The sequence below is a fragment of the Argentina anserina genome, chromosome 3 (assembly GCF_933775445.1).
Source record: "Argentina anserina chromosome 3, drPotAnse1.1, whole genome shotgun sequence".
NCBI lineage: Eukaryota > Viridiplantae > Streptophyta > Magnoliopsida > Rosales > Rosaceae > Argentina > Argentina anserina.
The window spans coordinates 9,153,317-9,181,253 of record NC_065874.1 but is presented as its reverse complement, the minus strand read 5'-3'; the positions used below and the strand labels follow the sequence as shown (position 1 = coordinate 9,181,253).

The 27,937-nt window shown below is 36.1% G+C and overlaps 5 protein-coding genes across 5 annotated transcripts; 2 read left to right on the top strand and 3 right to left on the bottom strand.

Moving 5' to 3' along the window:
* Positions 1–250: 250 nt before the first annotated feature.
* On the bottom strand, positions 251–5,855 carry LOC126787922 (uncharacterized). The gene is made up of 9 exons (XM_050513843.1): positions 4,773–5,855; positions 4,069–4,198; positions 2,926–3,416; positions 2,135–2,215; positions 1,917–2,021; positions 1,603–1,716; positions 1,386–1,469; positions 894–965; positions 251–717 (listed from the first exon to the last, which is right to left on the bottom strand). The coding sequence occupies exons 1-9, from the start codon at positions 5,091–5,093 to the stop codon at positions 451–453; spliced, it is 1,665 nt and encodes a 554-aa protein (XP_050369800.1). The 5' UTR covers positions 5,094–5,855; the 3' UTR covers positions 251–450.
* An 894-nt stretch (positions 5,856–6,749) lies between these two features.
* LOC126785974 (cold-responsive protein kinase 1) lies at positions 6,750–11,537 on the bottom strand. Its single transcript, XM_050511670.1, has 7 exons — positions 11,380–11,537; positions 10,115–10,257; positions 9,593–9,708; positions 9,266–9,476; positions 8,714–8,951; positions 8,387–8,537; positions 6,750–7,561 (listed from the first exon to the last, which is right to left on the bottom strand). Exons 2-7 carry the CDS (start codon positions 10,182–10,184, stop codon positions 7,124–7,126), a joined length of 1,224 nt encoding a protein of 407 aa, XP_050367627.1. The 5' UTR covers positions 10,185–10,257; positions 11,380–11,537; the 3' UTR covers positions 6,750–7,123.
* Positions 11,538–14,464: 2,927 nt separating this feature from the next.
* Positions 14,465–18,485, top strand: LOC126786669 (uncharacterized). Its single transcript, XM_050512564.1, has 9 exons — positions 14,465–14,643; positions 14,732–14,831; positions 15,366–15,546; positions 16,199–16,274; positions 16,371–16,550; positions 17,045–17,142; positions 17,333–17,421; positions 17,528–17,701; positions 18,126–18,485. The coding sequence occupies exons 1-9, from the start codon at positions 14,607–14,609 to the stop codon at positions 18,295–18,297; spliced, it is 1,107 nt and encodes a 368-aa protein (XP_050368521.1). The 5' UTR covers positions 14,465–14,606; the 3' UTR covers positions 18,298–18,485.
* Positions 18,486–18,844: 359 nt separating this feature from the next.
* On the top strand, positions 18,845–20,622 carry LOC126787741 (photosystem II 10 kDa polypeptide, chloroplastic). Its single transcript, XM_050513641.1, has 5 exons — positions 18,845–19,056; positions 19,161–19,219; positions 19,345–19,400; positions 20,148–20,200; positions 20,371–20,622. Exons 1-5 carry the CDS (start codon positions 18,900–18,902, stop codon positions 20,463–20,465), a joined length of 420 nt encoding a protein of 139 aa, XP_050369598.1. The 5' UTR covers positions 18,845–18,899; the 3' UTR covers positions 20,466–20,622.
* A 1,396-nt stretch (positions 20,623–22,018) lies between these two features.
* On the bottom strand, positions 22,019–26,997 carry LOC126786351 (NAC domain-containing protein 21/22). Its single transcript, XM_050512149.1, has 3 exons — positions 26,638–26,997; positions 23,652–23,929; positions 22,019–22,977 (listed from the first exon to the last, which is right to left on the bottom strand). The coding sequence occupies exons 1-3, from the start codon at positions 26,804–26,806 to the stop codon at positions 22,402–22,404; spliced, it is 1,023 nt and encodes a 340-aa protein (XP_050368106.1). The 5' UTR covers positions 26,807–26,997; the 3' UTR covers positions 22,019–22,401.
* Between the last annotated feature and the right edge of the window lie 940 nt (positions 26,998–27,937).

Genomic DNA, 27,937 nt, shown 5'->3' with positions numbered 1-27,937 from the left:
GCTAATAGCAATTGGTACTAGTATTGTTTACAAACAATTAATTGAATAAGATTGAATAAGCAACTTTTGGTATGTCAAAATTTATAATCCCTTTTCATAGGAGGCACACTGCACACACCAGGTTACTACTGTGGAAAGAAATTTTATTAACCAATATGTACAAAGAGGCGCAGTTGATGGTGGATTGTGCATCATCATTCTGGTAGGAAGCATTATATGCCAAAATTGATTGAACACGACTACACGAAGCCTGTGAAGCGCTAAACTTTGGGGTGGTGGCACAGTCTCTATCCATCTTTGATAAAGAGACCAAACCATTTACCTAGTCTAAATTGATAACTACCCACCTAGAGTGTCAATCTTTATCTTGACAATCCACACTATATGGCACCAGAATAATCAATCCTTTCTCTGGATGGGCCGTGCAGGTGTTTTCCTGTTGGGAATCATTTAGCATGAGGTTCTTCGCCATTGCTTCTTCCCCATTTGATGAAACTTGAATGGAGTCCAACTCTTTCGGCGTTTTGAGGGCTCACAAAAGAGACCAGAGGCCAGAGCTTGCTGAAGCCATATCTCGAATTCTTCTTCATCTTCATCCATCATTTCAGCATCCAAATCCCATGGGAACCTACCTGAGTGGGATCTTTGAGTTTTCTCCAAACCAACCATGTTTACATGGAAACTTGGTCGATGGGTGTTGGGCCTACACGCCATTCCCTGCACGGAAGAAGTTGAAACTGTAAGATGTCAACCCATTATCTTCCTGATACAAGGTGCTTATGTACTAAGGGTTCAGCAAGTCCCAAATGGGCAATCACCTCTGGAAACTGTTTTTTTTTTTTTTCACACTGCAGATAATGATGAAGAAAAATGCCACACATGCGAACACTGACCTGACAAATTGCCCATTCCGACACATCAAAGATTTTGCTCTCAGCACAAACAAAAGCTCGCGGTATTTCCACCTAAGTGACAAGGAACCAAAGATTTAACATAGATAAGACAAATAGAATCTAATAGAGATTGCTTGATATGTATATTGTTGGCAAGAAGAGAATTTATTAAGACTCAATTAAATAAAGCATCTATTTATATTAAAGTAAAAAAATAATTCCTTAGAACATGCCTTATAGACATAGAAACAAGAAAATCATATGAAAATTCCAAAAGAATCATTGATAGCAGGCTCTCATGTCTACGCATGTCAGAGTATATTCAACCTTAAATCATTCCAAATCATTATTCTTTCTCAAGTTACTAAAACCAAGAAAAATGAATTTGCTTGAAATTTGAGGAAGGCTCATAATTCGCAGTGTACGAAGTAAATTCAGAAAATTCTATAAAAAAACTAATAATAAAAAAAACACTTGTTGCAAGAAAACTACCTTTTGAGGCCTATCAAAGACTAAGGATCCTTTGTACTCGACCCATCCATCTCCGTCCTTTGCTTGATGATATTGGCAGCAATCCTAATGCCACAACAGATCCAACCAAACCAATTATATCCCAACGTGTCAACAAAGTGAAAAATTGACAAGATAGACATTATACACTCAGACAGTGTTAGAATTTGAGAAGTACAAATAAAAAGCAATGTCTGACCTGACACCATCTCGCCTTGGTCTTACTTCTATTGGTGCACACCCATATATGAGAATTTCCGCACTTAGTGCACTGTATGCGTCTCGACTCTTCAGAACAATAACCTGGAGCCTCCTGCTTACAGTAGAAGTATATTTAAACAATCTTGATCAGATAAACTACAAAAATTATAATTGACTAACATTAGCTATGGCACCTATCAAAATGCAACTACTTTATTATCTAAATATTAGTACTCATACCCAAGGACAACCCAGACGTTATATATTATAAATGTGACACACTTGACCACTAAGCAACTAAGCACCACTAACCTGTGCTGAAGTACTAAAAGAGGTCTGGCACACACTCTTAGTCTTGAATTCTTCCTTCCGCAATTTCTCATCATAATCTATTTTCTTCGTGGAATCCGAAAGAACCTACAACATATACCTTTGTGAGTAGCAGAGCAGGATTACAATGAAAAACTTCTCAATAGCTATTCAATCATATTAAAAAAAAACAATGAACAGAGATCTTTATATACAAGTACCTCATATGCACATTGAAGCCTCTTAAATGACTCACTTGCTAGTGCACTTCCCATATTTTTATCAGGATGCACAAGCATGGCCTGTACAAAGTTACAAGGCAATGATTGAGAAAGAGGAGATTAGTAAGCCTTAAATGGGAACAGGTCATACATACATATATATACAAAAAATGACCCCCTAACGACCACACACACAGAGAGCTATTGCACCACTAGATTGAGGAGTAGACACGCAGTCTCATCTTATGTTTTTCAACATTCTTTGTTGAACACATATCTAATGGGTCACATTGGTTACTTTGCATGTTCATTTAAGGTACGCAACATTGTTGAGCCGTCAAATGAGACCATGAGTTAGCCAGCATAATGTTTAAATGGCCAATGAAATACACATACAATAATGTTTCAGTCTATACATAGCATGTCAAATTTATGTGGTAGGAGAATATCATTATATTATATGTTTTGCACCAATAAGCCTTCTTTACTAACTATTAAATAAGATTATCCAGACAAATTCACTGTATCTGACCCTATGTGGCACAGTTGTCTATATGTGATGGCTGACAAATCATTATTTAGAAAACCTAATTAGAGGATAACTATATTCATAAAGAACGGGATACATGTTTTAATAAATTCGCATTGGTCACTACAAGATGGTACAAGAGTTTAGTCAAAGCACTTAAATTACATCCTCTATTTCAAGTAGTTATATAAATTTTAGCACAGTAAAATAAAAAAAATAAATCCATTAGTAGAGAAATATTAAAGGAAAATCCAATATTCACCTTCTTGCGGTATTCCTTTTTTAAAATTGCAGCATCAATTTTTTGGTGGCGAGGAAATCCCAGAGCTTCATAATGATTAAGACTACATAGTATCTTTTGCATCTCATCAGCTGAACTTGTTTCCTCTTTAATAACCTTACTACTAGAAGATGCTTCTTTCTCCTTATTAATGACAGCTGAAGTAGCTGGCTTGCTCAATGATTTACATGAGTGCACCTTTTCAGGTTCTTCAGTAGGAATAGAGTAATCACACTCTGTAGAAAAGTCATCTTCCATTACTTCTTCTGATTGTTTTTGCTCTTCAAAGTGTGTGCTCTCACTCACCTTCTCACACCATTGGAGCATATAATTTAATACATCGTTAGAGAAGAAGGCAAGGTTTATGGAGAGCAGAACCCCAAGCCATCCAACATGTACTTTAACACAATAAATAGCATATATGGTTGCCATCAAGACCACCAACCGTGCATGATTAAGGAAGAACAAATAACCTGCATTTTCACATAAAAAATTTAGGAAGGTTTATGATCATATAAAGCACTTGATCATGCAGGATTGATGGCACGCACTAAGAATGAAAGAGATGAAAATAAATGCTAATACTATACCAAATGCACATAACACATAATTATACGGGGAAATGAGAGGTTTAAATTTTAAGGTTTAATCTTTTATTTCAAGCTTTCTCTGGTTCTCCCTCTACAAAATCACTTCACTACCGACCATTAGCAGAATGTAACTGGTTATTATGGCATATACTAGTCAGTCCTGTGAAAACTGGGAAGAATAAAATTATGTTCAGAATTTTCTATAAGTGAATTTGTACTGAGCAAGGGTTCCATGCCCACCAACCCGGAAGCCCTCCCAGGCAGTCTATGAGAAAGCTCCTCATGCTACCCAAGAAAATGGAAAAATAAATATTGATAGTCGAGAAACAATGACCAGAATCAGTTTTCTGTAAAACACCTTCCACTAAGCCAGTTGAGTGGTAGGTACCTAGCCTTCCATGCTTCATACAACATATATAAGTTGGCGACACAGCTAGAATAAAAAGACGGTGGGCACATCACTCACTAAATAGGATAATACCAATGCATCATGTTACCGAAATGAGCTTCAAGGTTCACAAGATTTCGAACATACCTCCAACTATAAATAATGTTCCTGTTATCCAAAAGTTAGCATACATCCATAAGATCAGAATAGCGAAGAGCCCTACGATAAAAATTCCTGGAGTGTATCCCAAGTACTGAACAGCAGCTACAGCAGCTCCCTGAAATATTGGGCACCTATTGTAAGTGGCAATTTGTTCCAACTGTATCCTGTAGTCATGTATATCATTCGTGCAAGTATAGTATCTACTTTTGAGTTTCAAAATCCACTATTCTCACCTCATAGCTATCTATATTTTCACCTGTTATCAGGGTTTTTGGCATAAAGTCTATGAAGGTAAGACAAAGTTACAGGGTAAATGTTATGAGTAGGAGCTATACAACATATATGCTGTTTCCCAAAAGTGGTGTCTCATTGAGTCATTGGCTTCCTATAGAAATCTTGTCAAAATCTGCTCCATATGACTACATTAAGTTACTACACTTTATTCTCCTAATTATCTGGTACATAGATAAATTCCAGTTTGAGGGGAAGGCCCAATAATCAGAGGCAGCTAAATTATCACTTCTGCATTTGTATAATCAAACTCAATGTCCAACAAGTTTATATTGGAGGATGATATAAAGATAACAACGTACAAGTGCACAGCAAAAATGAAGTCAAATCAGTGGCAGAAAATAAAAACAACAACAAAGAAAAGTAAAAGAGGCAAAATGAAATGACTAGAATCATACCATACTAAGAAGTACATAAACCAAGCAAGACATGGAAGTCAAACTCAGAAAGAAACTCCACATTATAAGAAGCAATGCTGCAGAACCAAATCCTATAAACGACTGAAAGCCTCTTATAACACAGTCCTTCCAATAACACAACAACAAGAGCATCAGCCTCCCCATTCTAAAGCACCCATTGCACACCATCGGCCAATGCCGCTCAACAAACACCCCCATTTTATCTCTATATCCACTTACAGCAGTCTTCGATCTCGAATAAACATGCTTCTGAGATTGCAGCCATTTCAAGGCCTGCTTAAACAGCCATATATCCTCCATCACTACAACCTCTTCGATTCACCACACACCACAATTACTTCCTACTATAAATGTTGCTACCTACAACCATATAATTCCAATCCAAATTCGGATAAAGACTTAAACATTCTAATGCTAAACCATCAATGCAGTCCATAGAACAGAGACCAAAAAGAAGCAAACCCTGATATCAATATGAAGCTTGCAAAAGGAAACCAAAGCCTAGCTTGAATTCACGGATTAAGAGCAAGATCTAGAAACTCCCAACCTCCCAAGAACAGCAAGTAAATTCAATCACGGTCCTCATTTGGGTATTGCTTCACATGCAAGCCTTGGGTAAAAGCCAACACTAACAGCCACTAAAGCTAAAGGGAACACAACTAGTACTCCAAAACTAAAAAACACTAAAAAAATGCAAGATTCCACTTTTAACAAATAATGCTTCTTCTTCTTCTTCTTCTCTCTGGCTTTTCTGACTGCAATGTCTGAATATCTATTGAACCCAATACTCAAAATCAGCAGAAGCTAGTTACAGTCATTCTAATCCAAAATGAGTGAAAAGTGTATGAAGAAGATGATGAGGGTGATCTGGGTTTGGTGGAAAGTTGAGAACTTGGGGAGTGAGAGATGAAATTGGAGCACCGAGAGGTTAAAGGTTGAAGCTTTAATGGGTTAGGAGCAGTAGAGAAACCCTAGCTTTTGATTGCAGGGATAGCTCGTGAAAAAGAAGTTGAAAAGTTGGGAAAAGGTGAAGAAGAAGAAGAAGAAGAAGAAGAAGAAGAAGAAGAGAGGGAGGAGGGACACTAAAGTTTGGAGCTTTGGCTTTGTCACTTTGTGGATTGGGGTTGGATTCTTTGAGCTTTTGTAGGGTCCCTATGTTTTCTATTTATCTTGGTAAGTAATTGTATTCCTATGATTTAAATAGAAATTGAAGAAGGAATTGAATGAAACACAGAACGAGAAAATGTAGAAATGTTGGTTGGGTTTTTTAGTGAAGCTAAACTGCCACTGCCCCCATGTTTTAAATTCAACCAATAATGTATGGTCACAACCAACTACTAGTTTTGCGGTTTTGCCAATTCAATTGCTTCAACATCTTTTTTGTCAATACTGGGATAAGTCTCATTGTTGATAGGAAATGTGAGTGTAATGCGTACACACAACAAACAACTTGCTTAATGATTGACAATGTATAGTGTTTTCTGGCAAGAAAGGTTGTGGTCGCACCTAATTGTTGTGTCACTCGTCCCTCCCACACCATTCTTTGTAATCTCGCTGGTGTGCGTCTCTCTCTCTCTCTCTCTCTCTCAATTTATATCTGTGCGTCTCTCTATGAACTCATATCCTTGCAGAGAGCCAGAGACTCAATATCAGAGATTAAAGTAACCGTGTCAAATGACTATCGAATATGGTGGCTTGCAGTGGGAGCGCAAGGTCGAATGATATCACAGAAAGTTGGTGAGTTAACAACTTGAGAGGTGTGAATGGTGAATATGACCTCTCGAATACTACAAGAAATTGGTGAGTTGACAACTGGGGAGGTGAGACTATAACGTTTCGACTTGAGAAATTTTGACAACTAGATGGAAGTCATAGAACATATGAAGGCACAACGAAAGGAATGTATGTGCCCATGTGGTTATAAAAGAATTTGCTACCAAGTCAAGATACAAGGCTGGTGAAATCCAGATGCTGTAATCAACGTGTTACCAAGTCAAGATCCAACATTGACGAAATCATTATGGTCCAGAATGGAATCGAATCATTGGAACGGTACATGAACATATTTATAGTAACATATTAGATATATTTGGAGGATTCTGTAATACTGGGGTGCCAGAAAGACAATGAACCCAGGAAAAAATTCTTTGAATCACCAATCACGATGCATTTACAATGGAGTACCTCCAGCAGTCCAGCTAGAGAGGTGGTGTGACAAAAAGAAGAAGAAGCATATCATACAATTTAGTGAATTTACAAGTGGAAGCGGCAAAACCCTATATGATAGAATAAATCAAATCTACACATTCTGTAACATGTAACCGCTCAGTTCACATGGTACTGAAGCTGAAGGTTGTAGTAGCTGGAGCTGTGGTTTCAAAGGACAAATTTGAGATGAAAGTGGAAGTAGCAGCAACTGAGGTTTGTGATGACAGGTTTGAATTGTCATGGTTGTCTGAACCAGAGGACCCGTTGTAGGACGAAGCAGTGGTCTGTGCGCTAGGCTTCTTACTATTTGGTTGGCTTCGTATTTTGAGATCCATGAAATCAGATATCAAGCCTGGCTTTGTTATCTTAGTATCATCAACTTCCCTCAGTCCTTTGAGCATCTTTACCACAGTTGACATGGACGGTCTGAGTTTTGGAGTGTCTTGTGTGCAGAGAAGACCAATTTTTAAGAACCTACAAGCCTCCTCAGCGTCAAAATCCCCGTTCAATGCAGTGTCTACCAGACCAACCAGCTCCCTGCGTTCGTAGAGATGCCATGTCTGCAATAAAAGAATGCAATTGTTACCAACAGTGCATAAAGCAATTGATATGGCACCTGGGAAACTCCATATAAATAAACCATCCCAAATAATTTCAAAAGTCAACATTATGTAAATGATAAGCAAAGTCTTCAAAAGTTAGGTTTGACTTCCTAATTTTTGCTTCACCCCTTTTCAAAAATTTATCTAATTAATCCAATATCCACATCCAGAATTGGCCTATACATACTATATAAAATTTTTTTTAAAGTACTATATAAACTCATTACTTTTCTAAAATTTAAGCGTTATAGACTTTAGAACTACGACAGACAAATGAAATTTGCCATCCTCAACAAACAATGTGAAGGAAAATGATCGATTCAAAAAATATGTGAAGGGAAATGAAGTTTCGAACTACAGTAGCATTATCGCTGTAGGTTCCATGTGTCCAGGACATAAGTTTAGCTCTACCAGTTTCTCGAATTACTGTGATCATTCAGCCTTTATGGCATTGCTCTTTGACTAAATAATAACATAAAAAAATGGTATTCTTATCGGGAAATAACATAGCATTAGCTTCTTCAAGATCAGGGATTAGTCATATTACAACTTCACCACCTTTTTTGTTTCTTCTTTTTTCATGAAAAGAAAAATGGTTGTAAAGACGGGTTAATCTATTGTACATCAATGTATATTATACATCCCACATCCAACGGTTGACAACATATATTATTTTTCTGACCTCACTCACAAAACAATATCGACCATCGGATATAGGATGTATAACATACATTGATGTATATTAAAATTTTCCGGTAAAAACGGCAAAACTAAAGTTCATACCCTTTCAAGAAGATACTGTTCATCCATGGGTAGCATTGAATGTGTATTGCATCTGCCACTGACAATTTCCACAAGGAGGACACCAAAACTATAAACATCTGCTTTCCTCGTCAATTGCCCTCTTATTGCGTATTCTGGTGCCAGATAACCTCTAAAACCACAAACATAAATTTACAAGGGTGAATACTTGGACAGATATAGATTTAATAACTTTTTCTATACGAGATTTAATTACTTTGGTAGTGGATAGTAACTATAAGAGCTTATTGAAGTATTATTATGCCAAAACAAATATATATATTTGCTTATCAAAGCATCACAACTTACATCGTTCCTGCCACACGTGTGCTAACATGGGTCACATTGGCCGGGATGAGTTTTGCCAGGCCAAAATCTGAAATTTTAGGCATCAAGTCTTTATTGAGGAGGATATTGCTCGCTTTGATATCTCTGTGAATAATATGTGGACGTACATCCCCATGAAGGAAGGCAAGCCCACAAGCAATTCCGATAGCTATTCCACGCCGTGTTCGCCAATTAAATTGAATATTACTGTAACCTCCACCTGTAATAAAACATATTAAGAACATAAGTTTCAACTTTCAAGAATGAAAAAAAAATAGTACTCTCCACAATGACTGATTTCAATTTTGATGGAAAAGGACAGATCACCTGAAAACTCCTAATACACACACACACACATATACAGAGAGAGAGAACTATATTTATAAAATTATTCCTGAAAGTTGTCGGAATCATTGCATCCCACACACAGATACACATTATAGATCTATATAGCAAAAGCACAAAAACTGCACTTTAGTAACTTGTAAAAAGAAATAAGGAATTTAAGCTGATGGACAAAGTTATATAGTTTACCAAGAAGAGTTTGTGCAAGACTATTGTTCTCTAAGTAATTGTAGACCAAAATTCTCTGATCGCCTTCTATACAACAGCCATAGAGCTTAACTAGATTTCCATGCTCTATTTTTGAGATTACATCTATCTCAGTCAAAAACTCCTTCACCCCTTGTTTTGATTCAGTTGAAAGAACTTTTATAGCAGCAAGATTTCCGTCTTTAAGTCGTCCCTGGTTTTCCAGAACAGCAATTCATTTGAGTATTCTTTCCACTACGAGACCATATACAGCACTGATAAGACAGAAAGTTTGCTAAAAGTATGTAGAACGAGAAAGTTTGCAGTTACCTTATAGACAGAACCGAAACCACCTTCGCCAATTTTATTGGCTATATCAAAATCTTCAGTTGCCATTTTTAACTCTTTGTACGTGTATAGGTTAACATCATGAATGCCAGATAGTTCTGCAGACAGGAAAACTTGTTCAGATTCATATAGGTAGACACAAGATCACTCTGGGACTTGAGATATAATATGTGGAGAAGAGTATTCAATTGACTTAGTTTAAGTACATGATCTCATCAATAAGCAAACAATTTCATAAGATCAATGTTACAGACACTAAAAGAATTTATAAATATTGGTGCCAATTTTATCTGGTTACATAATCAAATTAGCATTTCATTTGTTCATATTCAGTCTCACACAGAGTTATTAATAACATCCTTAGCCACAAGATTTGCTGGAAACCATTTTGGGATGACCTATGGCGTCTTTAGCATTGATCTCAATATGAAAGTATTGTGTTGGAATAATATCTCTAGAAAAACAGGCTCTTCTATTATTAATATGATCAAAGTCACAGCTTACCGTCATCAACATCAAACCCAAGTTTCCTCGATGAGTCCTTTCTACCAAGTAAGAAGGATAAACAAGTCATAACTGTGATACACCAGTCCAAGTTTTGAAGGCCAAATTTCTACCAAGTGCTTAAATCAAAGCTGCTTCAAGTCCTGCAAAACCGCATCGTTGTGAGCAAGTGTGTATCAAGAACCAAACCCTATGAAAACTGAAACCATAGTGTGTGCATGGAATCAGAGACGTAAGCAATTTAAAGTTTAAACTCTGAGTAGTGTACATCTAGACTATCTATTCAGGTGCATTATGCAATATTCAGTGACACTTTTTTGTTTTTCATACAGACGTGCTAAAAGTTAACTAATGCATATTACAGAAAATCATTCCTTTCTAAAGAAAATTTCACCAGTACTGCAACTTGTTTATAGTTTAAAATGCAATTAGCATGCAACCTATAAAGAATACTCTCAAGTCCTGACTCGATAGCTCTCTCTTCTCTAAGCTGAACCGATTATGGTCACTACTTTTGCAAGCCAGGTTTAGAGTGACACAAGAAATATGATATACAAAGAGAGCCTCTTTCAACTACTTGTGGATCATCATTATGTTACAGACTATTTACTAAATAGTATTTAGCAATGCTAAACCAGGGTGGTATATATAATGCACTGATTAGCAAGTTTGAACTAGTACATTTCATGCCACATAGAAACTAGACTCCATCCATCTATCTAAATTAAGTATGAGTTACCACAAGAGATTATGACACAAAAATAAAGATGAAAACAACTCAGTAGTTCAAACTTTAAACTATCTATGCTACAAAAGACTGAAAGAGTTGACAGGAAGAAATGACAGCACCAGAATTTCAAGCCAGTTTTTAGTTAAGTTCTCCTCTCAATTATTTGCAGTGGAATACAACACACAAAGATGCGAGCATCGGATTCCTATCCCCTACCGAATTATGCAAATTAAAAACAGAAAATCTTGCTGTTTGATGATGATGCTGATATTGGCAACATTAAAAGACCAATCAGGAAGAACACTCATCATGTGAGTCTGTTCTAATTCAGTACTGGATTCATCAAATCACTCAAAAAGTACCAACATTAAAAACAACTGAGCAAACACCAACATAAACATAGAAAAAATCTCTACTTGAATCAGAAATCTTATCCAAGCCAACCAAAGAAAGAAGCTTTAAGCAAGCAAACGGCAGCAGAACAGTTCTAAAGAAAGAAAGGAGGGATTGATAGAGACCCAGAAGAGAATACCACCTTCACGGGGCTCAGGGAATGAAAGACCAGTAGCTTTTCTTGGCTTCTTGATTGACAAATTGTCCTTTGGAGAAATAGAAATGAAAATAAAAGTGTGGGATTTGGTGGCAATTATATTTGGGGTTTTTTGTGAGTTGATGTGAAACGTAACCAGGTAGCTTCTGGGTAAGTCTTGGCAAAGTCTACTAAGGTATGCGAACGCCGCCTTTGAATACTCTGACTCACTTCTACAAACAAATCCAAAAGGCTTACACATGCAAAACCCCACAACACTAACAATAAAAAATCCAAGGATAAACCGCAAGAGATCCAAGTTTATATTGCAGTTGAAATGAGAAAGAAAGTGAATGCTGCCGCCGTGCCGCGTATATTAAACACAACAATGTTACTTCTACAAGTGGAATGGAACTTGGTCAAATGTCAAGCTCCATCGTCAGCACGAACCAGTCGTCACTAGCTCTCCTACTGCCACGTTTTTGTATTGATGAGCCTTTTGAGTCTTCCTCAAGTTTTCCTTTTTATTTTTTTTACTTTGTTTTCTAGAGAAGAGAAAGATGATGGTGGAAACTCAATGGCATTGTGGAGGTTAAGAATTTTCCTAGGTCGCAAAGACCGGTTGTCCAGGGTGTTTTGATGAAAGACATCTTTTGATTAAGAGCACGTTTACTTATTTGGATAGGGAGAAAATACCATATACCAAGAATAATTACATAGTTTATAATCCACATGAAATTACTTTCGCATAAAAGAATCAGAAATTAGACCTGTCCGGGAATTGGATTAGTAGGTGTATGCGCCACCTCATATATTATGGGGAATCGATTCATGAATGATTTCTAAATTTATAATTATCGATGGGAGACGATTCATTCCCCATATACATATTCTTTCATCCTCTATTCCAGCTTATCTCAAATGTATTCGTAATTTCTCAAATGTATTCCCCCTGTATTTAACATTTTCAATAATTAAGACTTGAGGGTGACTGCACTAGCACTCCCATCAAATGTATTCATAATTTCTTACGTTGTAGTTATCTCCGACACATGATTGCCGGATATAATGTAACTAAAACCATAACTCAAATGTATCTAACATTTTTTGTAATAAGTTTATATAAGAATTTAAATTTTAATCCAGGAAACAAGATGATTGTGTTTGTCTTCACTCTAATCTCCTAAGTCAACATAATAAAAATAATAACACTACTCTTTTTTTTTAAATCTCATCATCCAATAGAGAGTAGATGTGTTTGTTAACTCAAGATTAATGAATTTGAAAAACTGGGTTTCTTATCATCTTGTGTGTGCATTTAAATATTGGGATGAATAAAAGAATAGTTCATATCTATTATCTTGTATGAGAATTCATTCAATGGTTGATCACAACTTCAATTCTTCAAAACACGCTATCGTGGACCAAAATTATATGCCTACTAAACCAAGCTTTCACATATCTCTTCTTTGCTCTTCCCCCTTGAAGGTATTATATATGCTAGGGTTCTTATAAAAGTTATTTGTCCGTACCAATCCACCTCATCAGGGTCCCAACTAGTAGACTTATAAGATGGATTTAACACATGATTTTCATTCCTTCATTGTTGAAAATTGTTTGATTATTCGGAGGTAGGAGACTTCTTTTTTTGTTTTTTAATTTAAAGGTTCATGAAGACTTTCTACTTAGAAGGTATGATCGATGTTCACATTTTGATACTGACATATATATGACTATGAATTGATGCTGTAGTTTGCTTATCTGTCAGAACTTACTAGATTTTGCATCAACAATGGTATCTTTGTCAGCTGGTCTGCAATTTTAATAGCACTAAGAATTGTTTCAGAAAGGCTTTTGATTATTAGTTCAGCAATACAGAACTCAAATCTATAGACTCCAACCTAGGAACTAGAAATCTACACTCGATCGAGATCAAATGATCCTATATTAGAGTGTAAAAATTTGAATCATTAGGAAAAAGAGTGTCATCTATCATCAATGAGAATACAAAGATTGTAATTACTGCCAAACAAATTAGAGGTCTAAGATGAGATGAAGGTTGTTGCTCAATAAAATATATTGTTTGAATATTGTTAAGTTGAAATATGATAGACTAATACACGTGCATGTATTCATATATATGTCACAAGATCACATATTTTATGGCAGATTAGCAGCCTTATTAGGTCCTTGGCAGAGGGCAAGGCTGGTACTGATCAACTACTAAGTTGAGTAGGTTCCAAGAAACAGAAAGGTCTCCTTTAAGTTAATTAGCATTATTATCCAAAGATATTAAAAGACTAATGAAGATTAGATATCCAAATTAAGCCACAGATGACCAAATTTCTGAAAAAGTATATGGCAGCTAGATATCTGATTAGTATTGTTGGCCTTGGGAAAGTCGAATGTCAAATAATATTAGGTTGGTTTTTACAAGAATGAAAGATGATATGATGTTGATATTCATGTGGCGTTTCTATAATTCACCTGAACCAAGTTTAATAAATCTAAAATGCTTTCAGATGCTCCAAACTGGCCCAGTGCATTGGCAAGGAGTTGGTGATTGAAGTTGTAAAAATGCAGCTGAATCTATATTCCTTTAATATAAGAATATAAGGTAATCATATAAAAGACTAAAACATAACATGTATTTTCAATCAATACCAATATTATCTTTCATCATATTTTGTAAACGTAAGACATTACTGAAATGAAAATGGAAATAATAATATATCACTTCTGCTTAGGTAATGGATTTCAATCAAATCATATTTTTTTTATTTCTATTCTAATATTCATATTCTATCCATATATACCATGATTTCCTGTGGTTTTAATGTACGTCATTCCCTAAATATACGTAAAAGAATCATCAATTTTCGCTGAAAAATAAAATGAAGTTTCTTTTTGTGTTAATAGTTGATACGGTCAAGTGTATGATCCATCCATAAAGAGAAAGTCGGGCTAGCTACTCGATCTATAGACTATAGTGCTACACTGCTACCATTAATGGCCCGACCCATTTGTGACGGCACTCAACTGATTTGATCCCACATTCCCACTTGAACCTTCAACACCAACGAGGACAAAAAACTAGCTTGGTTGGGTTTAACCAGTCATCACTGCAATAACTGAACAACCGCGTCAAGACTCAACTACCAACTACGTTTGTGCCCCGAAACTGGGCTTCTTTGATTACTTTTGATCGGACAAGAGACCAGGTCGTCAGGAACATGAAAGGCACTAAGGTTGCAGTGGTGGGAAGTGGAAGTAAGTAACGGGTTGATGCCGCTTTGGTTTTTATTTTATTCAGTTTTGTCTATCCGCTAACTTTCCTTTTCTGGAAACTTGTACACAGTTTCAGGAGCTGTGTGCGCATCAAGTCTTGCCAGAAATGGCCTCTCCGTGACATTGTTTGAGTCTGCTAGAGGCCCAGGTGGCCGTATGTCCCAAAGAAGGTAGCTTTTCTGGTCTCACATCCATTTTTGTATTAAGTTTTCAGCTTTATTTGATGAGATTGAAGATGCAATGGAATCAGCTATAGAATATTTGTATCATAACTTGGGTCCTTTTGGGTAATGTGAAAACATTTAGGCAGATTGAACAAGATTACAAGTCTGAATCCGTTTATTGTTGACCCTTTTGTTGATTTGAGGATATAGCAAAGAAAAATAGTGAGGTTCTAAACTAACTGCCTACTTGAACTTTGAACTTTGAACTTTGCCCTTTTGATTTGTATGAATGTGTTTTCTCTTGCTTCTGTATTGTCGGGGCGATATGACTGCTTGTTTGGAAACACCGTGTCTGTTTGTCACTATTTAACAAACTGATATGACTACTTAGTACACTGAGAATTCCCTTCGGAGAAATGGCGTTTTATTTTGCTGTTATTTGGAAATTCAACTATGCCGAACTTGAGTTGCTCAATAGGAGTATCTCTTTCCTTTCAAATTCGAAAGTTGATTTTCCATATCCTCTTCAAATTCATGTAGAGAAAATGTCGAAGATGGGAAGGAGCTATTGTTTGACCATGGTGCTCCATTTTTCACTGCCAACAACACCGAGGTTCTGAATCTTGTCTGTGAGTGGGAATCAAAGGGTCTGGCAGCTATCTGGAAAGAGAAGTTTGGCTCTTTTGATCGCACGTTAAACAAATTTGTTGACCTAGAACAGGTTTGCTAAATTTTCTATATTCAAGAGACATGCTCCATAATGCAAAGCTATTGGATTAGTGAAGTAGGGAAGCTACTGATACATATGATTCATCTTGGAAAAATTTAATACTGCATTTGACTCCTCTCTTGTCAGGGCTATCTTTGATATAACTAGTGTTTTTTTAGCCTTTTCGTGTTAAGTTGGTTCAAAACTTTTCAAATTGGGCATTTTGGGATATTCCTGTTTTATTTCTGGTGTATGATGTTCTTCTCAATTTTTGTTTTCATAGGACAATGATGTTGTGATCTTTTTTGCTCTTGTTAATCTTCGAGTTTCCTTTAGTGATAAATGTTCTGTACCATTCATTTTGTAATTGAGGCTTGTCATATCTGCCAATTTCCAAAACCTGTTACCTTTTGAAGCTGCATCCTGTGTTTGTACCAATCAAACTAATGTTATGTTGACGTGAACTGCAATTACTGCCAACTGATGCGAACCTATGGCTATGCCGATTCTTCCACTAAACTGACTGCATAATATAAATAATTTAAACACATGCAAACCTTAAGCCAAAACTATAACATAAAGGCATCACTTGCAATACTATGATTGGGTTTTGTTGGGATATATTTTGTTTAAATCATCTGTTCTAAATTTCAATTTCATTTAGGAAGGATTAATAAGTAAGAGGTATGTGGGCATCCCAGGGATGAATTCTATATGCAAAGCATTATGCCGTGAGCCTGGTATGTCTTGATCAGAGCGGTTTTTCATTTGAAAGATTTCATTTAAGGTTGTGTGAATTTGTATTCTTAAAGTTATGTGTTTCTATTTCTCATTAGGCATTGAAAGTAAGTTTGGCACGAGTGTCGGCAGATTGGAGTGGCTAGAGGATCAAAATTTGTGGTCACTGATTGGTTTGGATGGTCAGAATCTTGGTCAGTTCAAGGGAGTGATTGCAACAGATAAAAATATAGTTTCACCCAGGTTTACAAGTGTTACAGGAAGAGCGCCACCTCTTGGTAACAATGCTCTCCGTTCTTTTATTTTCTCCAGAAGAATGTATAATAAAAGTTTGCAGAGCTTTTCTGTAAAAACTATTGTTATTTTTTCTGAGAATTAGGTGAGAGTTACTGATAAAGCTTATCATTATTTGTGGCTAGTTACTTGACACATGCTTTGTCCTGATGATAGACATATTCATTAAGTAGAGATGCTACGACAATTTTACTTGTTATAACATATGGTAACATGTGAGAAAGTGACTTGAATTTGTTCCATGTCAGCCTATTTCTCCAAAATTGCCTCTACAAATTATTGTATCTTACAGTAGACAATGGGATGCAATTTCTTCGAAGTAGGAGAAAACCTGTATATAAGTAAAGAATATCTGTTGTTAGAACCATCGTTGTAATACTGGCATGTCCTCATTTTTCTGTAATTTTTGTTGTATTCTGGTACATGAACTGTTATTAAGGGTACATAAGTGTGAGCTAACAATTCCTGATCCCTGCAGATTTGAAATTATTTCCAGAGTTAGCAGTTAAGTTAAATGACATTCCTGTGCGGCCATGCTTTGCTCTAATGATAGCCTTTGCAGAACCTCTGACATCGGTAAGATACTTATTATGCAGTCTTAAATGAGCTCCATAATCATCTATATACTTTGTGGATCAATATAATTCTACATGGTTTGGCCTCCCTTCTTTTCTCTTTGGATGCTCACTTTCAGCTTTGTGTCTTGTATATATTTTTTGAATCTGTTCTCACATGGGGTGACCCTGATGCCTAATCTCTAATTCAGATACCCTTTAAAGGTTTCTCAATAAAAGATTCTGAAGTTTTAAGCTGGGCTCATTGTGACAGCAGCAAACCTGGCCGTTCTACCTATAGGTTGTGATGGGATATACTGGTCTACTCTACTTAAAATCTGATCTTTCTTGTTTTAATGGGTTTTACTCATCAGTCATCTTTTTTTCTTCCTTTATCTCTTTTGAAGTGAGCGATGGGTTCTGCATTCTACGATGGAGTATGCTCAGAGAATAATTGCTCAAACTGGACTTCAGAAGCTTTCAGATGCAACATTGACTAAAGTGGCTGAAGAACTATTCCAAGAATTACAAAGCCTGGGACTTAATATTTCTCATCCCTTTTTCAAGAAAGCTCATAGATGGTCAGTATCTATGCTCTAAACTCACAATTATAGTGTTAGTTGTAAGAGCACTAGTCTATACCTATAGGGAGTGCATCTTCAGTGAGATTTATCAAGTAAAATTTGAGTAGGAAACTAGTTGGTTCAAGTATAAATATCAGGTGTCTGCTGGATACTTTGTTTTGTTCTTCTTTTACATGATAATTACGCATCAGAACCGACTTTGGGTGTTGCACCTCTTCAAAATGAGAAAAATGGCTTTAACGTTATCAATCCATGCTGATACAGTGTTATAGTCAGATGACCATATTGTCAATCCATGATACAAGATTTTGATGAGGAGTTTGAATCTTTGATTGCTTTGTGTTGTCCAAAATTCTTGAGAAGTGCTTCTCTATCACATAGAAGAACAATATGCTATCTAATATCTTGATTATGTTTATAGGGGAAGCGCTTTTCCAGCTACAAGCATAGCCAGAGAGGAGAAATGTCTTTGGGATGGGAACAAGAGGCTTGCCGTCTGCGGTGATTTCTGTGTTAGTCCAGATGTTGAAGGTGCTATAACTAGTGGCCTGGCCGCAGCTTCCAAACTTTCGGAGCTCTTCAGCTGCTTGTGATAATTGGTGTTTATGACTAATGAACTTAACAAGTAATTTGCTTTTGTTTCCTCTGGATTCACTTTTCATTGCATTAATTTTGTAACATGATCGGACTTGACCGAAAAATAATCTCAATGCTGTAAGCATATTGCTATCTAAATTTGGTATTCAATTGTAAACTATAGAAGAACATAGTGTTAAACTCATTTCAAGTTATGCTTGTAGAATATGATGTTTGAGCTCATTTGTAGTTGTTATAACAAGAACCAGGCAAACCAGATGTAGATAATTTTAACTAATTTCAACTTTCAAGTCTCTATAATGTTTGGCTCTTTGTCCACGTGTCGTGAGATAATATGGGGTCCTAGATTTGCACCTCTCCAATAGAATTAACAGAAATACATAAATTCATCTTCCGGTTTTTTTGGTTGACAAATCATTTCCCATTTTGATAAATGATAATGTTTTGCAATACCATATCCAGATTGAACCACATAACCATCGCCACGTGTCACAACAGCAATCACTTGTGCACATTGTTTACTGGTGTTATGATTTATCAAGGATTTATACAATTCACAAACCACACAAGTACACAATCAGCAAGAGCAGAAGAGTAAATGGCAGCCTCAGTTATGGCCTCAGTGAGCTTGAAGCCAGCTCCTTTCAGCTTTGAGAGGTCAGCAGTGAGAGGGCTTCCCTCTCTTGCTAGGACCTCTGCCTCATTCAAGGTCCAAGCCAGTGGTGTCAAGAAGATCAAGACCGACACACCCTATGGTATGTACAAGTACACACAGGCTTTGCCTCAATTTGACTATCCATCAGTTTGATAAAGATACATATTTGCATGATTCATTTCTTATAAGCAAGATTTGGTGCAGGAACTGGTGGTGGCATGAACTTGAGGGATGGTAAAGATGCCTCAGGAAGGAAGCCTACAGTAAGTAAATTCTTTGGTCTTTTTCTTTTTTTTTGAGTTTTGCTCTATGCTTTTTGAATGAGTTCTGAGATTTGTACTAATCTACTACCCTATAGTTATATATTGACCTAATTCATTTGATTCAGGGAAAGGGTGTTTACCAGTATGTAGACAAGTATGGTGCTAATGTTGATGGATACAGGTATACAAGTAGCTTTAGTAATTTTAGCCATAAAGAGCTAGCATAGCATCTTTGTCGTAATGATAGAGAACATATGAATAGCTTGACATGAATTCTCCAAACTAACAGTTTCAATGAAATCTTTTGGTTTTTATATAACCAAGGTCAACCCTATACTGCTATACCTCTAAAACTAAAAAGATGACTGTAAAAGAGATTCTGATATAGAGTAATAGTTACTGTAATAGAAGTGTTCCTTGATCTTCCTCTTGCTCAGTAGTTTTATAGATTGATTCAATATACAATCACACGTGACACACCTAATAGATGATCGAGACACAAAGGACTTCGTCTTTACTAATCAAACAGCTCAAGTTTCAGACGTTAAAATATTGGATGCATACTTCTAAATCTGGAAAGTTCAACCCTATCCCTCTAAAATCTGAAATGTTGACTAATAGAGTTTCTGATATATAGTAACAGTTACTGTAATAGGGATTCCTTGATCTTCCTCCAGCTCAGTATTTTGATAGATTTTATTCAATATAAAATTACACGTGACATACCTAACAGAAGATCAAGACTCAATATACTCCGTGTTTACTTATCAAACAGCTGAACTTTTAGATTTCAATTGGATGCATATTTCTTTTGCTAATCTTATCTGATATCTGGATTGATTAGTTATTCTCGATCCTGTTAATTATCATTTGAATGTATCAGCTTGATGACTTCTAATCATTTTATTCGTATGAAATATGAATGCAGTCCCATCTACAACCCTGAGGAATGGTCCCCATCTGGTGATCGCTATGCTGGTGGTAAGCATCTTCAACTTCATAACAAGTATTTTAACAAATATTTTCCTACATCCGAAGAGCACAGTTTTGTTTTCTTCCTGCTCCTGTAGCTAGTATGTAGGTTCCATTATAATACTTTGAATGATATCAAGCGGATCAAATCTGAGTAATCTGTCCGCATGAATTTGCAGGTACAACTGGCTTGGCTATCTGGGCTGTGACCCTCTTCGGCATTCTTGCCGGTGGTGTTCTTCTTGTCTACAACACCAGTGCATTGTCACAGTAGAAAAGTAATCATCTCTTGTACTGTATGTGATTGTTATAGCGCATTCCTACTAGCTGTCCTAAACAAGAATATTGAAGAACTACTCTGCAAATGTTTACTCGTAATGTTTTGGCACGGACTCAATTTGATGCCTGTAATATTTTCTGTTGAACGTCCACTTCGTTTTTCTCTTTAACCTGTAAATCCAAACATACCAAAAATAAATATAAAATCAAAATAAAAACTTGATTAAGACTTGAGAGCAAACCTGTTTTGTGTTTCAATGGCCACAATCAAGGCCGGCCCAAAAGATTATAGGATTGAGTGTGAAAGGAAAATCGGACCTTTGTATTTATAAAAATAATAACAGTAAAATTCATTAAAATTGCATATATTAAACATGTAAACATAATTACTTGAGATTAACTAGTTCAATAAGGAAAAAGTAACTATCTTCTTCCATTTTTAAAGAGTACGTAAAAGGCAATTATCCAAAGCTTGACAAGTTCAATAAGGAAAAATTAACTATTACAATTAGTTATGAAAGGAAGGGTTTTAGATTGAGATGAAATGAGCGGAAAAGTGAATAGAAAACCCAGTAAATAAGGAAAAAATAGCAGAGCCAAGATTCGAAGCCAGGATCTCTCTGCTGTGCTAATTAGCAAAACAAGCAATAGCCACTCCGTCAACTACTAAATTTAGTTACTAAGCTATTGGATAACATTAAATATATATACAAATATTTTATATATTTTCCACTAAAAAAATAAAATTTCTGGCCGGATTGAGGGCCCTGTGTGGTTACACCGCCTTGACCGTCCCAAGGCCGGCTCTGGCCACAACGGTACCGTGTATCAATTTCCATCAAGTACCTATTACGAATATTTCTCAAACATGATCGACAGAAAGACAAATGTATATGAACCGCAATAGAATCACGAACTAAATAGGCTATCTATCTTCATCGATCAATTTCCTTGATGCTAAACCGTAAGTCCTACAACGGCTATGTGATGAAGTTACCAATTTATGCACTTCCTTTTATCCTAGCTATGAAGCCTGTGAGCCTGTAACACCAAGTCACCAAATTAAAGTTTCAGTCCAGATCAGGAAACTTTCAAGCGAAACTAAATTGGTTGAAATTTTGCAAACATGATCTACACAATATTATTTAGATACTAGACGGTGAAAATGTGGAAATTCTATCGAAAAATGGGGTAAAAATAGAATTCCACATTCAAAACATTGGTGTGGACCTCCACAATAAATATATATATATATATATAACTGGCCACCTTCCATAAGACAAAAGTGTTACGTACATACGACTCCCTGATTATAATAGACTAGCTAGATGCCATCACAGATCACACATTAACACAACTTACTATTAATGTGCGTCCATGCATGTAATTTTTTGAACAAATTATACGTATATGTAATTAAATAAAATTAATGATTTTGTATTTGTTCCAAAATGCAATAGTACTCGTACTAGCTCTTCAGTAATGACAAAGAAAACCTAAAAGATAAATGATTTGTCTTTCAAATTAACCCTTCAAATCACACGTACAATTAACATAGGACTGACAATTTTAATATTGCAATAACAATTCCAGTGCAATACTTGAGCAAATAAATTGGTTCGATTCACTAATTGTCTCGTCTTTTCTTTACTAGCTCAATTTATATTATAAATTTAAGGATGAATTATACAGAAATACGAACCCTTAAATTTATAATGCAACCAAGGACTTAGATCGAAATGCTACCGCGCGAACGAGATACACGAAGTTAAACCACTACAGGCAAATTAATTGCTAATTCCATGCAATTTCTATGCATATGCATCTTTTAGCAGTTCCAGTCATACTTTCTAAACGTATTTGACTTTACAATAATCGTTTAACGTTTGATTGATTGAATCTACGTACTTGAAGCGACCAATAATTACCAATCAATAGTGACTCCAAACACTGGGCATACCAAGTTGATGATCAGACAGGTAGTTTTCCGAACTACTTCCAGCAGCTTCTCCTCCGAAGCTTGGTGGTGACGAGCCTTTGAAGACAGACGACGGCGTATTGGGGTAGCAGCTGCCTTCCATCTTGGTTAGATGACTCAAAACAGCTTTCAGTACCTTCCTATTGTCAGATGAAAAATTAGCAGTGTCATGGAATGTAGTTGTCCCTGCATTCGACAACTCGCCGCAGCCGGTGGAGGGTCCGTTCTGGTCCATAATGTTGCCATTTAGAGTGGTGAAATTTGGGTTGTTAGTCACTTGGTTTTGAGAGAACAGTGTGTCAATGGAGAAGCAGGGCACTTGCTGGTGATGATGATACTCATTATCATGGTGATGTTGCTGTTGATGAGTTGGGCCATCGAAGCTGATGTAAGAGTCCATCAGAGCTGGGAGATTATGAGACGAAGAGCCAGTGTCATCTTCGTAGCAGCTAATCGATGATCCCATTCTGGGTTTGGCAGCAATTAGATCTCTGTTTTTGTAGAACACTCTGCATAGAACCCAATCTTCCTGTACACACCCAATACACAACGTACAATTTAACAATGAAATACTGAGAATGGGAATGTATGACGCAGGAGATTAATTAACAGTTAGCTAGCAGCCACTAGTTAACACACTAGCTAGGGTTTTTGCTGACCTTCATACAACATGCATGACAGCTGATAATAATCAAGTGGCTAGAATGTGCTTCGGTCAGCTACCATAATTAATACGATAAGATAAAATTGGTAAACTTGTCATGACAATTATGGTTTTGTCTCTATTTATTGCAATAAAAGTCAGATATATATATATATATATATATTTATCAAAATAATAGAAATTCTCACGTAACTTACCACTTGCCAGTTGCCACCCCATATACACTCCTTTAAAATTCTCACTAGATTACAAATTGATATTAATTAACAATAAATAAAAGATTGACCAGCAGGTAGCTAAAGTTGGCAAAACACCTAGAGATCTGAAATTCTGAATGATATATTTCGCAAAAAATGAAACTACAGATCAGTGAGAGAATTAATTAAGGGTATCTTTGATAACCTATTATGGAGTAGATACACACGAATGATATGAAAACTTTTATTCATTTAGCTAGCGTCGTAGAATTTGACCATAGAATTTAGTGTTTAGGGTTTAGTATGCAAACACTATGAACACGATATCGATCAGTCAAATACCTTGACTGAAGATACTTTGGGAGGACCATAGGGACCTTCAAACCTGAACTCATGCATCACCCAGTCGGATTTTCTGCCTTTGGGAGCCCTACCCTGGTAGAACACCAAGGTTTTCCTCATACCCACTAGGGTTGTTCCTTTGCGAAAGATTGGCCTGTCTTTTCCAGTGGCCTTCCAATACCCAGTTGCAGTTGCCCGATTAGTTCGAAGCCCTGTCGCATATTTCCGATCACGCTGACTGTAGAAATACCATTCCTTTCCTCCGACACATGCACTATCTGCCATGTAAAGCATGCATCGTCAGAAACTTAATTTGATAACTCATAAACAATGAAATGTGCGGGTGCAATTTATGACGCCATATATAAAATTAATGAGAAGCTTTTATATAGGGTTTTACATTAGGTGATCGATCTCCTTGAGATATATAATCAAAGACCAGCGCGGCTACACCAGCTACGAAGAAGTGGAAGAACCCTAATGCTCTAACTTGTTCCTTGCCATGCAGCATGGAATTTACATATATACTATTTATATAGCTTATATATAGTATTAATCAACTGCACTAATATATTCGAAATCTTATAGTTTAGGTGAAAATTTCAGATCGAATCTGATAGTGCCAGTATTAATAAACTGTGCTTAGTATGCAATGATGTCAAGCGACGACTTCTTTGCATAGATAACCAGAACATGGAGACAAAAAAGCATAAACATCATCCATGTTTGGCTAAAACAGCTGAACTATATCCAACCTAGTCATGCAGTTGAGAGGTCAATGTCCTAGTCTTCTATAGAAAAATATTCAACCTAAATTGTTGCATAAACAGTCAAGTCTGTTAAGCTAAAAAAAAAGTCTCTATCTTCTTTTGGTATAGTTTCTTTGCTTCAAAAGGGTGACAATAATGGTTTATCAATCGTTGATGTATCTAAATTTTATTTAATCATGCTTTATTATTAATTTGATAGTAATCAAAAATATTTGTGTGAACACTTGTCAGGAAGAAAAGAAGTGATTGGCCATTTTTAGATGGAATTATAAATGACTCTTTTTTTTTTGAACGGTTGAATTATAGATGACTAAGAATAGAACTTTGAAGAAGAATATGGTTGAAAAATCAAAGAAGATTATTGATATGATCGATTAGAGGATGATTGTGACAAGTCTTAAGCCTTTCAATGGTTTGGGTGAGGATGAATAATTAAGAAAGTTTAATTCTTTTCCAACCTGATGATACACGCGTTTGGTCACCATGGGGCAGGAACTAGACTTTAAGGGGTTTTGCTGTTATCACAATCACTGTCATAGCTTTTGGTTGCGGGCATAACAATTAGGAACATCCATTTTCTTCAAAAAGAATTGAATGTGAAATATTTGTATCGTTGTGATGAACTTAGATAGACCTATGTATGGGGGAATGAATTTTCCCCTACATATAGATGATTGAGAGCTGCTGCTTCCAGACAATAATCCAAAATAAAGATGATATATATGTACGTTGCTCTCAACCTCATCAAAATGGCGGTAGTGAAGCCTCCATAATTATATACAATAAGTTCTATTGCATATTATGTTGGCATTATTCGATTCTTTCATACTTACATAGGCGAAGATGACACATATCCATGAGGTGTAGACTCACGTACGAACAAACTACGATTCAAAGTCATTAATCCGTGCAGGCGGATAACCGATGGTACGTACAGTTATAATTATAATTAGGTTTGGGAACCTTAATTTCAAAGCTCATTTTCTCATAAGCTCTTTCGCATGCAAGAATAGGCCCTCCAACACAACAAATCAATTGCATATTAGTTAGTAATTTACTGTTCCATTAGAAATTAGTCAAATTATATATCACAGAACCGGTACAATTGAAGTCGTACATACGCAGTCGTTCACGAATCACGAGTGAGCATGCATGACAAAGCCGCCTATGGAACTACTGTACACGACTAAGTCTACCTAAAATAATGTAATACATCCTGAAAACAAAGGGAAAAATGAAAGTCGATCTACTATGTATTATTATAGAACTAATAGAATTAGTTAGGACTACAAAAGAAGCAATTTGAGTTTCTTTTACATGAGTCATGGATGTGTATGTGTAGAAAATACTTAGAGTCTTCAATATATATATGCGTATACCAAATCGAGTAGATATGATGATTGCACAAAAAGTTACTCTGTTTTTACTACCTAGGGGAAAAAAAGACGTTAACAAAACCAAAAGTACGGACGTACTTTTGTTTCTAAATGAAAGTCTTTTAAAAATCAGCAACAAAAAATGCCAGGAATACGTCAAACAACTTGAATGATATATCTTGTAGCAATGTAATATTAATAAATGGCATAGTCTAAAATATTGTATGTGTAGATGAAAACTATAATATATCTTAACTATGGAAGTTCGATCAACAAGTTGTGTATTTCCCTTTCCTATGAGAAAAATAGAAAACAAGTTGTCTGATCTTCTTCTTTTTCTGTAATGAAATAAATTGTGAGCAACTGTGTTTACAATAATTGTGTGAACATGCTAATATATCAGCATCGCGGATCCCATTAGTCACATGATAACAGGTCCACTCTATATGATTGGTTGAGGCCATGACAAACCCAAATTATAAACTATATAATTCTAAGCATACAAATGAAATTCTCAAGCTACAGTTTTGTTTTTACTACGTACTGATCTCTTCGTTTTGTCAACTACGAAGTTAATAGCAAGCTAGACAGATACTACACCTAATGATTTTTATTTATGACCATAGAAGAGAAGACTAGCTTCCAGAGTTTCAGGTTTCATCACTTGTTGAGGTGGAACCAAAAGAAGAGCTCAAAATACCAGAACATGCGCATATATGATCTATATGTTATTATCGTAGTATATTATTACGTCATGCAGGAGAAATGGACATGAATCAATTTAATCATATGAGTTTTATTCAAACCAGAATAGGAATTAGCTAGAATGAAGAAACTGACCAGGAATGTCCCATGGCTCACACTTGTTGAGGTCGACTTCGATCATGAGAGTGGAGCCGCAGTGAGTCACCTTCTTCATCAGATAATCGCAGACCAGTTCTTCATCTCTGGGGTGGAACCTGAAACCAGGTGGCAAATTTGCCTCCACCATGCTTATGTTACTGCTCATTTTCTCTTGGGAGAGTACCTGCCTGTCCCAGATTCTCAGAGAGAGAGAGAGAGAGAGAGAGAGAGAGAGAGAGAGAGAGAGAGAGAGAGATGAGGAGGAGGAGGAGGAAGAAGAAAAAGAAGAAGAAGAAGAAGAGAGGTTAATAGGGGAGATTTGGAAGAAGAGAGCAAGTGTTTTCTCTTGGGAGAGATCCCAATATTCTCATACGAAGAAGGCAAGTGGCTGGAGCTATATATACAAAATGAATAAGAGGGAAAACAAAGAGGGTAAAGTCAACGGGTTATTCCGTGTAAAATTGTAAGAATGGAATGTAGATTTGAATATCATTTATCCTTCCCATTAAAAACATAATAGGATGGAGTTGGCTGATTTAGAAACCTTTCTTTCTTCAGAAAATGATACCCTCCCAACGACCCGGTGATTTGTAAAGAATTCGCGACTTTCTTTTCGTCTACATCTAGCTAATTAACATAACCAACGAGTGTAGCTAGACTTATAATTTTGAAAAAAAACAAAGTGTACCTAGAATTATGATTCACTCCATAAGTGAACTTGTAGAATTATCAATCACTCGAAGGAAATTTAAGATTGGGTGATAAATATTGTCTTCACCAATCCTGTAAGTACATCATTGATAATATTTTGATCAAGTGACGCTTATAATAGTACCATTTTACGTTTTAATTTTACATATTAATTGATTGTTAACGAATCCGCGTACCGATTTTTAAAGTATGTAAGCGTTGTCATTAGTGAATAAATGAGATTTAACACGAACTGATGAAGACGTAGTTGTGGACAAGCTGATTAGTGCCAACCTGCTGATGTGTGCATTAATAATTGTGGTTTGAGTTGGGGTTGGGGGAATTCAGTAGTAGTTATTTTGGTCCTCTCTAATTTTCCATCTTCTTGAAATTAACCTTTAAATAAATATAAAACCAAAGCATGGATAGAAAATAGATTTGGGATTTGGCACTTGCACTGGAACCAGCCAGTCCACTGGATGGGTCCATCACTCCATTGTGATGGCATTCTCTTTTTTTTCTTTTTTGTTTTTAACCTAAATCCAAAAAATATACTGTGAAATTGAGATGCATACTAATAATTAGTTGTAGATAAGCTGGATCACAT